The sequence below is a fragment of the Geospiza fortis genome, unplaced genomic scaffold (genome assembly GCF_000277835.1).
Source record: "Geospiza fortis unplaced genomic scaffold, GeoFor_1.0 scaffold719, whole genome shotgun sequence".
Taxonomy (NCBI): Eukaryota; Metazoa; Chordata; class Aves; order Passeriformes; family Thraupidae; genus Geospiza; species Geospiza fortis.
The window spans coordinates 916965-929578 of NW_005054451.1; the positions used below are offsets into that span (position 1 = coordinate 916965).

The window sequence follows — 12614 nt, forward strand, 5'->3', positions numbered from 1 at the left end:
CGCCATCAACATCAGCGCCTCGACCTCCAAGTTCCGTGAGTGAGCCGGGCCTGGGCACGGGGGGGCCCCGCCTGCTGCTGCTGCCGCTGTGCTGAACCCGCTGCCCCCGCTCCCCTGTGGGGCTCCGCTCTTTCCTGCCCAGACCTGGGTCTCGCCTCGAGAGGTTCTCGAAGCGAAGTCAGACGGGATAAGGCGCCTTGGAAGGCGAAAATAGCCTTTGCTCGCATAGCGCTCCAACTTGTGCTTCGCTGTCACGGTGCATGTGGCTGTAGAGCTGGGAGAGTGAGCGTGGGCAGGGCTCTCGGCCGCTGCTCCTTCTGAAGCCTTTTAGCTCTGACTTTTCCTATACACTTTATCTCTCAGCCTAGAAAAACCTAGAGATGAACTGGAAGCCTGTTTGGGATTGCTGCTGGCAGCTGTGGGCAGAGCCCCTGGAAGGGCCGTGCTGTCCCAGAAGGGATGAGTATCTGCAAACCACAGGGGGTTAATTTACCCAAGTTAGCCCCAAAAATAGAATCATAACATCAGAGAATGGTTTGGGTTGGAAGGGGCTTAATGACCATATTGTTCTGAGCCCCCTGCTTGAGCAGGGACACCTTCCTCTAGACCAGGTTGTTCAGAGCTCCATCTGTCCTGGCTTTGGGGGTTCCAAAATGACTTTTGCATGTAGCTTCTAACAAAAATAGTATTTTCTTGTTATTTTTTTCTGAGTTAAGATCGAGGGAATGGAAGATTTTTTGCTGTACATTTTAGTTCTACTTTCTTTCCAAAAGTCACCTTTCTAGGCAAAATAGACCATTTTTTTCTCATGGACCACTGGAAAACTTGGATTTGGCTAGTTAAAAGCATTCCTGGAAGTGCAGACGTGATTGCCATGATAAAATTTAGATGGGAAATGCATGTTGTGTGTTCTCCCTGCTTTCCCCAGTGCTCTCTCACCTGTCCATGTCCCGAGGTGATCAAAAGCTCAAAGTTCAGGCTTCTGGATTTCTGCTTCTCGGGTAAGCCTGGCTTTTATGGCACATGGCCAAGGCTGGCTGCTTTGAAGTTAAGACTCCCAGGCTCTGTGAGCTCCCTGGCATTTTGCCTGCCTTGCTTGTCAGGTCTCCAGGTACCTTGGGGTGGCTTCTAAACCCTGGAGACAGTTGAAATGAGATGTTGTTCAGCCTTGCTAAACTAGGCTCTTGAAGTCTTACTCCAGACATTCAGAATCTTAGTTTTTCTTTGTGTTTCACAATCAAAATGGTTTTCAAGCTGGATCTCCAGCAAGTGGGAAGGTGATTTTCCAGCTAATCCACAATTTATGTCTGAGGGGGAGAAGCAGCAGCATGGTTTTGCTTAGGGTGTGGTTTTGGAGTTCATGTTTTCACTTCTTCAGCATGGGTATCCCAACATAATATTTTACTGATTTTTTTTTAAATTATTTTCCTGGAAAACAGAGAATTCTCTAAGTGAAGTTCATTAGAACTTTTCCACACCTTTGTGCTGTGGACAGCTGTGATGGTACATGTAAGTGAACAGAACAAGTCCAGTGAGGTGGTATTGACTGAGAACCTCAAGGAGCTGAGGTGGGCTCCTGCCTGTTCTTATCCTGGCTCTGAGAGAGGATCCCTTAATCATCTTTGTTTAATTTTCACCCATAGAAAAAGGGAGAAGGGTCTCTTTGGATATAAGTGTTTCCTAGGAGGGAATCAGTGTGTGCTGGATCCCTCCTGCCTGCTATGTCCCACTGATGGCAGAACACGTGTAGAGAAGTTTGCCAGTCCCAAGCTTGATGGAAAAGTTGTCTGTTCTCTGCTGCATAAGGCAGTTCTGCAGCTGGATGAGCAACAACTTGAAGCCTTGCTTCATGATGCAGAGGCTGTCCTGGACAGAGTATCCTTCCTGTCTTTCAAAGAGGCTAAATCCAATTCTCCTTCCTTGAGATTTTGGTAAGACTGAGAGCTAAAATTAGAATAATGCATAGTTCATTTAATAGTTGTTCTTTAATAGCTTTTCTTCTACTTAAAGAAACTTAAGAAGAACTTCTATGTTGTACTAAACTTAAAACTAAATATTTACGTTGATCAGCTTCAGTCATAGCTGTGGATTGATAAAGCAGTAGTGTTGTGAAAAGTATTTTTCAAAGTTCATGAGGGAGAAGAGAAGGTGAAGAACTTTTAGTACTTTAAGAAGAACTCTTCCATAACAGTAATTGCAGCATAATGTGATTGAGGTGAACAATGAAGAGTTTCCATTTTGGTTTTTTCCTCCTTTTCAAGAAAGAGCGGTAATAAATGTTGTTGATGCCAGTGCCATTTGGGACAGGCACATGTAGCTGTGTGCACTGGCATATCCACTAAATCTGCTGCCTTCCCTGTTGCATAACATTGCTCAGTGCAGTGTGTGTGCATTGCTGCGTGGGCAATGGTCTGGTGAAGAAAAAGTTACTTTTACTAACCAGCCTTCATGCAGGCTGAGAAACAGGTTATAAAAATAGAATAGAATTGGAAGCCAACCACGGGGCAAACTCATAAACTTGCTAATGTATGCTGGGATGTGTCAGGCAGGGGGGCAGAGCAAAATCTATTGTGAAAACATGCACATGGGGGCTGAGAAACAGGAAAGCACAGGGCCACAGTCTGTACATGACTCTTGGACAGCTGCCTGAAGAGTTTGTACACTTCAGCAAAATATTGAGGATTGTAGGGTGCACTGCTAATTGAGCAGTAAAGTTTCATGTATCTCACTTGCTGAGATGAAATGCAGCTTCTGGAAGATGCTTAGTTGCTTTCTTTCCTTTTGATTGCCAGAATAAATGACAGATAATTGTCAGACTGCTGTCTGCATACTTGGCAGTAGGTTGGATCAGCCATCCTGCTCTGTCTCTTGCTTTTTAGCTACAGATTTGAAAAAGTGAGTGTGTGCAAGGTTTTATTACCAGTTTCATGGGGGATGTATACCTACTCTTGATGGGCTATATTTTTTTGTTTTTTGTTTTTTAAGTCTTAGGTATGTTTGCCATTCTTTTCATTGAAGTTGATATCAAAGAATTTGGTAGGTTGAAGCAGACTGTGTTTCCATTATGACTATAATACTGATATATCTAGGTTATGATAGCTCATGCATATTCTTTTTTACTGAAATGGTTTCACTGCTGCATTTCACCTAAAGTTTTATTTTTGAACTTTTTTTTTGTATGGAAAAGCAGCAGTTGTTGCTCAAGATTCATTTGTGAAGTCTTTAATAATTTTCTAGAAAATGCTGAATTCTCTGGAAATTACTGACTTCTTTCGATTCTGTTGGACTGACTTCTCTCCCAGCCCCACCTCCCCAGTCTTGCTGGAGTTGGATAAAATCCAGCATTCTAGCATGCTTTCTTACAAAATATCAGTGTCACTTCCCAGAAACCAACTCAATTGCAGTTTGAGAGTGCAAACTCTTGGGCAAATCCTTTTAAATCTTGAACACCTACTGTAGGGATAAGCATTTAAGCATGATATCCTAAAAAGAGAGAAAAATAAAAAAATAAGGGACAATCTGTCTTTCCTTGCTGAGGATCTGATTCCTTCCTTGCTGGGCTCGACCTTGTTGCAGAGCTTGTAGTTGGAGGGTCTTCAGGCCACCCTTCGCTTCTGTGTGTGTAAGAGCTGCCAGGAGAAAAAGGACTTTACTAACTTGTGATAGTTATTAAAATTTTAAAGTACTTTGTTTTCTGGATTAGAAGAATAAAAATAGGGATTGTTCAGTTTGCAGTCTTGGACTTTTAGCTATGTAAATATTGTGGTTGGCTTAGTTTCAGAACTGAAGTGTGGAAATCAAATTACATAGTACTTGTAAAAGACTTTTGAATGAGAATGAAGCTTTTCTGGAATGTTACTGTGAATTTATCAGTAAATTTTCTATGCAGACTTTTCTGTGCAAGTCTCATGGGGCTTTTTGTAAAAGTGTTTTGTCCTTTACCTGTGCAGCATGTCTAATGGGCAGACCTTCCTGTCTGCTGCTGCTTTCTTTTTCCATATTGTAAAAAAATATAAAAAATTAACATCTCAACAGCCTGTTAAAATTATTTTGCAGTGTTCCCAAATCTTCCTTGGCTATTTTCTTTCAAATTAATAGGGCTCATTTAATATGTTAAACCAGATGTGGGTGTGATTATACATTGAAATCTTAAAAGCAAGACTTGGTCTAATGTTTATGCTGACTTCAGCTTAATATTTTCTGTGGAAAATATTAAGCTGAGTGGTTCTGTGGAGGCCCATCTTTGTTGGGGTAGCAAAGTAAAAAAAAAGCTCAGATTTTGCTGCAGAGTGTAAGCAGGAATAGTAAAGGTGCTGTGTGGAGCTGCTGCTGAGAACATCTGCCTGGAGTGTGGGCTGTGTAGGGGATGAGAGCTCAAACAAGGCATTGCAAGACAAGGAACAGGGGCTGAGTTTATTGCCAGGGAGGTGCTCTGCTGTTGCTGACTGCATGGCTGCTCTTTCATGGGGAAGCTGACTTGTTGGACTTGTTAACTGAAATCCTGATGGTTGTGTAGTCAGCCCTGTGACCTTGACTCTCTCGTTGGCAAGCAGTGGTGTCCTTTCAGGTGGCAGCCTGGGCTCTTGGGGCAGTGTCCTGCAGCCCAGGTAGAGGGGACCTGGTCACTGCTCAGACACTTTTAGGATAACTAGGTCTGATTCTGTAGCAGCTGTGAAGCAAGAGGGCACCAATGGCTGCAGCTGGATGAAGAGGAGCCGGAGTGCTGCACTAACATCCTCCTCTAAGCAAAGTTTCTGGCTAAAATACCCTAACATAGCACACAAATCTGTAATACTTGCTCCTGCAGATAGAGTTCCAACACTTCCATGTCTCATACCTCTCTCTATTCCATCTTCTCTTTACAGTCTTCTATTTTCCTCATGATACTCATAACTGTTTTGCCAATTTCCTTACAATTGCTCTTTATAATGCTGCCAAAAGTGACTCACTCACTCAGCTCCTTTCAACCCCTTTGAAAATACCTTTCAAAAATATTGAAAGGTATTTCAATATTTTGAAATATTGAAACCCATCAGTGAATCTACATTTAAATGCATATTTAAAATTCACTGCTAACCAAAATATTTCTTTCCAGTGTTGTGTCTAAAATGGTCTGTGTGGGGTGAGAAGTATCTTTATTCTCTGTTCCATTTAGTGGAGTTCAAATGAAGAAGTTATTCTAGATTTCCTGGGCTGGATAGTTTTGATCCCCTTTTGTTTTGATAGATTTGCTTTGATTTCATTGCTTGGATTCAAATCACAGATTTGACTGAGGTGCTGGTGGTTGCTGAGGGCTTTTTTGAGTGGGTGCTGTGAAGCTGTGGTGGTGTGACAAGGCAGCGAGGAAGTGCTGCGAGTAACCCCTGAAGGGAGGGTGTGAACATGTTGGAACTGAGCCACAAGTGGTTGGTTTAGAAATCCTCCCTGAAAAGAGAGATATCCAAACCCTCCTGTGGCTGGGAAGGTGCCCTGAGTCACTGGTGCAAGAAGGTGCAGTTGGGAAGCTCAGGAGGAAGCTCAGGGAGCAGTGGGGAACCCTAATTTAAACACCTCCTGTTCTTCCCTCTGGTGATCTTTATCTGCAGGAGGAGTGTAATTGTCCCTGCTAGAGGGGAGCTGTAATGCAGATTCAGAAAAGTTGCCTGGAAGCCTAACTGCAGTTGAAGGCAGAGGGAATTGCATCATGTTTTAGACCAAGGAAGCTGCTGGTCCCACCTGAGACTTGTGAAATGAATACATCTGCTGGGAAGGAATATTCAAAAACCTACCAGTCTTGGCCAGAGCTTGTTCTCCTGAATGTGAAGATGCCATGTTAATGATCGTTTCTGAACTGCCACAAAGTTAGATAATTTATCAGTCTGAACTAATAATTTTATAGATTTTTATTATTATATTTTCATGTTAGAATTCCCAGGAGTTTACTTTTCCATGTTACTTAGGCCCCAGGGAAATACCAAAGCACTGATTTGGTAGGTTTTTCTGCTTTTATTTTTTGTAAATGCAGAGGTACAAATTCAAGTCTGGGCTTTAGTTTTAAATTAGGTTTTTTATTAGGTGGAAGTGAGCTGTTCCCAGGTTTTTTGGCCATGTTATTGGTGTGATCTGAAATCGCAGAGTCACTTGTTTCTGGTCTTTTAGGTGAAGTTACTAAATGTATTCTTGTCTTTTTCTTGCAGTAATGAATGTTATAACAATTGAAGACTATAAGAGCACATATTGGCCAAAGTTGGACAGTGCCATAGATCAGCTTTTAACTCAGAGTCCTGGTGACTACATCCCTATCTCCTATGAACAAATATACAGGTAAGGAAATACTTTAAATGCTACATAACTTATTTTATCTTTAAAAGAAAATGTTTATTTGATTTTGTGGTTTATGCATATGTCATATTTTGTACCTTTGGGGAGACAGATGGGAAAGTCATGTGAAATACAGTAGTGTTTAAATAGAGTGAATAATAGATACATATCTTGACATACCATGTTAACAGGAATAAATGCTAAAGAATTAAAATGCTGAAATACTGAAAACACTAACATTAAAATAAACCCCATCACAGTTGCTTAGTGTAATGTCCTAGGAAATTATTAAAGACTCAACATCCTTTTCTTCAAAGAAATTGGCATGGTAAGCAGTTGACTTAATGTATCAAAAGTCTTCTTTATGATAGCTAATAGGAACCAATTTGGTGTGGTTGATGTGTAGAAGGAAATAGAAGCATCTGGTGCCAAGGTCCTTTGATGTAGATTGTCATTTGTGTGCTTTGCCTCAAGTGTTTTGGTGTGTTCTCCCCTTGGCAAGTTCCAGGCAGTTTGAAGGACACTCCTTTGGATCTCCATTCTTGTCTGGAGAAGCTTGGGCTGCAGCTGTCTTGGAGCTGCAGTTTGGTTTGAAAGGGGTCTAATCACACACCAGACCTGCCTTCAGGCTAAACCAGTGCTCAGTATGGGGATGGTGGGGGGTTTGCTTTCCCATCACACTGCTGCTCCAAACCAAAATGCTAAATGCTCTAGAGACCTGGCAGTTTCTTAAGAGATGAACTAAAATGGAGATGTTTGTTCTGTGGATAGCAGGTATTCAGGGTGTTGGTGAACAGGATGGAAAGTGGGTGACTGCTCTGGGTTTACTGCCCAAGATGCTGTTAAAACCCCTGGCCCTTGCACAACTGTGCTGCTGCTGTCTTGCTTTTCTTCACCAGAGTGTTGCCCTCTGTGGAATAATGCTGCCAGCTCCAGTCACTGATGGCTGGTTTTAGAGACTTTCAGCTCTGTTATCTCATGGCCACCTCCTTTTAGCCACTTTGCCTCTGCAGTTTAAAACTTTGGATTAAGAAAGGCAGGTATTCCATTTTTCCCCTTAGTTTCCATTGAAAACTTGAAGAAACTTCCTCTTTCCTCTGCAGACTTTTGGAACTGCTTTTATCAGGACTCAGAGATCAATCATCATGTGTATAAATAATTGAGATGGCTGTTTGAATTAAGAGAGCCAGCTTTAGTGTAAGTAATCAGAATCCTTTCCCAGCTGGAAATCCCAATGTGCAAACAGTCTGCAGTAAGAGATCTCTCAAAAGTGATCTCTGATAATGAGTAGGTGTGCAAAGTTAATGGTTTAATTAAACCTAGTTATGGTTTGCAGATAACTGGACTTCATCCTTGTCATCTTTCTACTCCTCAAAAGTTTTATTTACTGAAAGAATACTGGGTTTTGAGTTTCTCTTGGATAAGCCCTGTACATCTGGGGCACTTAGTGCAGGACTGTAATGATGCATGGATATCTGTTGGATATATTTTACTATTACCAAAACTAAAAATTTTCCATAGTTTAGTGTTACTGGTAAAACTGATGTGTCAGTTTTCCTTTAAAAATTATGTCTGGGGTTATAATTACTCTGCCAGAGCCTCTTTCAACCAGGAGATTGATTTTGGTTTTTTAAAAATATTTTTAGACTGTTCATTTGGTTGAGAATCTGGACAAGATAGATTGGCAAGGGAAGGATAATTGATATTTTAAAAAATTGGAATTTAATAAGGATGTTTGCTTGGAGTATTTTTGAGAATCTGTAGCAGACTTGGAGTTAAGATCTCAGCTTCTAAGCCAGTTCTTTAGTCTGAAAAGTGGAATGTTTCTTGAAGTGGTTCAAACAGCTACATGTATATATTTTTTTTCTTTACAGTGAAACTGACATGAAAATACAGTAGTATTTTTGATCATCTTTGTGCTGACTAAAGGAGTCGAGTTTTCCATAATGCAAACTCAAGTACATTATTAGATCCCCAAATATTTGGGTATTTGCTACATTTGACATGGTCAGTGTTAGCTGTAGGTGTTTACTCCCCAGAAGTGAGAGCTGGGAGGTAACTTCCAAGATGTCTATGCAGATATTTACCATGGAGCAGTTTATCTGTAAACTATCAAAGTGTCATTAGTGTTTCAACTGAGTCCAAAGCCTGCCTGTGCATAGTCACTTCCAGTTACAAAAGGGTTGGATAAATTGGCAGAGAGGTGTGAAGGAAGGTTTGAGATGAGGAAAACATGAGCAGCTAAGTTGTCCTTCTGGCAGTCTCCACTGCCTCCCAGATGCAGTGCAGTATTCTGTTCCTCAGGAGAGCTTGGATATTCATCCACTGCTTACCCTCTTCATGTCCTTTTTGGGATTTCCTTTTCCTAAGGCATTTGGTTATGTTAAAGAACTAACAAGCTTGTGACTTCTTTTGGGTAATATCAGGGCAAGGATGATTCACAGAATTAGCTCACAATCAGGAACTGAAAACAGGATCTCAGAATGGAGAAGGAACCTCTAAGTAGAAGTGTTCAAATCAAATGTAAACACACCCTGTGTGTACATGGAAAGACTGGTGTTTGACTACAGAACATGTTGCAGAAATAGGCAGCAATAGCGTGTGTAGCACTAAGGAGAAGTGTTCTTTAAATACCAGTCTAGTTGCATACAAATAAAGCAGTCAGCTTGTGGAAGTGGCTGTGTACTGGTTAGCTGTGCAGCAAACAAATGTGTGGCCATCTGCTGGGGTTACCCAGCTGGCTGATTTTGTAAGAGATCACAAAAATCAGTCTCACTTTTCTTATCAGTGTTTCTCTCTTTGATCCAAACCAAACTGATATTTTTGCTCTTGGCAAAAAGCATTACACCAAAATATCTTTTGCATTTGCATGTAAAGGATCTGCTATTGGTGAACTTGATATGAAAGAAAAAGAATGACCTTGACTGATAATGTATAAATAACAGCAAACTAGAGATGCTCAGTATTTTTAAAATATAATAATATGAGAGCTGTAGGGTATCTTTTGGTTTTTAACAAATAACATAGTTCACCAAATAAGCAAACTTTTGCCATCTTTGTAGTTTGCCTGTTTTTGTGCCATCTTCTCAGAAGAGAATTGGAGAGTCACAGTTCCCCTACAGAGATACAGTGTAGCTGTCCCATAGCCCTATTTGGGCTTTTGGGGCCGTTTAAAGCCAGCAGAATTCAAGGCTGGGATCTGGACCTCCCTGGAAATCAGTTGTCCTAAGAGCAGTTTCTGGCCTAAATTGCTTGCTGTCCCAGTTCTTGGTACAGAGGAGTGGAGAGGGGAGCAGAACAGAGATGTGACTTGCCCAGGATACCAGGTGAAGTCTCCCTGGGCCTCTTGGATTTGGCAGCTAAATTTTGAAATTCTGACTGAGGAGTAAAAGCTGCTTGGTACAGATGAATGTTGGTGTTAGTCCTGACAGTGATGACTACTCCAATAACCTCTTGCTGAAAATAATAAATGTATTTGTTTTACAGCTTGTGTAAATATGTCTTCAATGAATAGCCTTGTTTTGCAGATGTTATATTGCAATATGAAAGCAATAAAGTGTTCTTAAGAATCAAAGGTGGCACTGAAGACCAGACATAACACAGCAAAGCCATAGAATGCAGAATTAGTTTTATTGCCCTTTTTCTTCATCTTTCTTTATTATGAAAGTGTAGAATTTTCTTAGAATTTAAGTAACAAAGAATGGAGAAGCATGCTTGGATCTGTAATTGTAGAATTTTTGCTATTTCTTTTTAACACTACCATGGTTTTCATGCTACTTCTATGATACTTGGCAGCATTCCCCTTCTTTTAGTGAGGGTTTTGCCCTAGAATATTCACAGAATTGTTAAACCTGCTTATTTTAATGGAGACTTCATTCACAAAAGAGAGACAAAAGCAGAAGCAGGAGTGTGCTGTTGACAGAATTGTCCTGGCTGTTTGGAAGTGCACTGTAAGAGAACTCATTGTAAGTTAAAATGAAGTTGGGGAGGGGGAACGGGATAGACACCCTGGAGTCTCCAGGGAGCCCTAAGAGCCTAGTGGAGCTCATTCCAACCTTAGGACTGTATTTAAAAGTTCAACAATCATTCTATTAACTCTATAATCCTCTAAATTAAAACTTGAACAAAATGTTTTGAAGTTTGTTACCTTTCATTGCAAACTGTTGTAAGTTCATTGTTTGTTCCTATATTTGTTTCTGCAGTTGTGTGTATAAGTGTGTATGCCAGCAGCATTCGGAACAGATGTATAGTGACCTAATAAAAAAGATAACTAACCACTTAGAGAGAGTCTCAAAGGAGCTGCAGGTAAGAAGCTGCACAATCTAATTCTCTTTCCTGGGATCTGTGATTATATCAGAGCAGTATGTAGGTGGCCCGTGGAGGGGATTGCTATTATGACTGATTTACATTAACTTACAAAATTGTCAGCTACTTCACTCACTAATGGGCTGTCAGACTGAAAACCAACTACTAGATCCAAAGATATGGCACTGCCAGAACTTGGAGATCTCAGCCATGTGGAGAGCACTGGCTAAACCTAAATAAATGATATCGAATGAAAGAATGGATAATGGGAAATCTTAAGTATCATCTGAGGTGTAAATACGTCAGTCAAAGTGATCTGAGCGCATGAGATAAATGTCTGCCATTCCTGTGTAAATCTGTATAAACTGTTTATGGTGCTTGTGCAACCAAAAGCAGCACAAAAGGGAAGATCTAAAGGAAAAAATTTAATGAATTAAATATAGATTGTGAAGTATAAGTTAAGAATTACTGCATATGGAGTTCTGTTAAAGCTTATTCTGCATTTTTCTTGCCTATCTGTAGATGTCAGTGGTTTACAGCAGTCTTACTATATACAGTTTGTATACCCCTATCCTTCTCTGCATCTTACCTGTGCATCCGTGGTTGTTTTCACGTGTATACCTTGTTGAACATTCCTTTTAGACTAGAATCTCCAGATGTGTGCTTGAAATTGTCACTGTTGTAGCAGCAGCACTGCTTGATTTTTTTCCCTGAAGCTTTTTTCACTTCTATAGCTGATGTTTGAGTTCTGTACTGATTTGCAGTGCATGAAGTAGAGAAGCCAAATACAAGGAAAGCCTAAACTACAGCAGCTTCTTCAGTGCTTCTCACACATTGATAACTAATTTAGGTCAACTCAAAACAGTCTTAATGCTTTAACTGCATCAGATATTTGTGGCTAAACGTGCATTCCCAAAATACATAGCACTGTGGTCTCTCTGATGTCCTTTTTGTTGCACTGTTTTCTTCTTGTGGCTTCTTTATAAAGAAATTTAACAGGCATGGTATTTGCTAGGTTCTTTCTTCTTTTCTCTTCTATGGTCTCTTTATTCCTCATGGAGTGACAGCCTCAGTGTTCTGTAAAAATTGCTTGGAGCTGGTGAATGTAGTATTTAAAATAAAGCCTTCCCTTGGTTCTGCTGAGCTGGTACAGCCTTTTTTCTTCTGTTTGTGAGAACTATGAATCATTTCAGCTATACAGGTTTGGCCAGTTCTTCTGATATATCCCATAGTTATACACGGCTTTAGTTTGATTTGAATTTGGGAATACCCCAAATTCTTTACTTGCTAATCCTTGACTATTTTCTCTTAAGTCCCAAAACTGAGGCAGCTGATTTTAAAGTTTGTTTTAGCACATATGAGCCTAAATATTTCTGCCTAAAAACAAGGCTGCCTTCTGAAAATCAGCTTGTTAAAAGAATAATTGAGACAACTGTTTAATGCAATCTTAGCCTTGCAAAAGCTTCCTTATGTGGGTTAGACACACCTGTAATATAACACAATACCATCCTTGAGTGCATCATGTGGGTTTTGTCTGACGTGTGAACATCACTTGGCTTTTGGATGACAAATGGATTTTTTTGAGCTGCTGGAGGTAAAGCTCTCACGTGCCTCAAAAAATTATTCTATAAAGAAACTGTTTTAGCTGTGGGTTGTGAAATTTACTCTTAAGAAATTACTACAATATATTTTATTATTCTGATACTTCTTTGATCTTAGTACATTTTGGTGACATTCAGTCACCCGGAATTTATGTTGAAAATGCAGTTCTAGATCTTTACCCCAGCAACAATAGCAAACTACTCAGAAGTTTCTGGTTCCCACAGGCAAACTATGAAAAAGCCTATATATATGAATCCTTTTAATGAACAGTTTGTGGTTTTTTGCTTTTTGACATAATCTCATTCACCTGCCAACAACATTTAAGAGTTCTGATTATTTGGCAAGCTATGACTTGATGCAGGTTGTTGGTTTTTAATGTTCAGAGATGCAAAGGTAGCCCAGTAGAA

The 12614-nt window shown here is 40.3% G+C and overlaps 1 protein-coding gene across 1 annotated transcript in view; it reads left to right on the forward strand.

Annotated features, from left to right (window-relative positions):
• Position 1: 1 nt before the first annotated feature.
• Positions 2-12614, forward strand: part of CACUL1 (CDK2 associated cullin domain 1) — a gene marked incomplete at its 5' end in the record, with an annotated part of 43789 nt that continues 31176 nt past the window's right edge. The window contains 3 exons of the mRNA XM_005427742.3: positions 2-35; positions 6177-6303; positions 10503-10605. Of these exons, the coding sequence (XP_005427799.3) occupies positions 2-35; positions 6177-6303; positions 10503-10605 (264 nt within the window). The remainder of the gene's footprint in view (positions 36-6176; positions 6304-10502; positions 10606-12614) is intronic.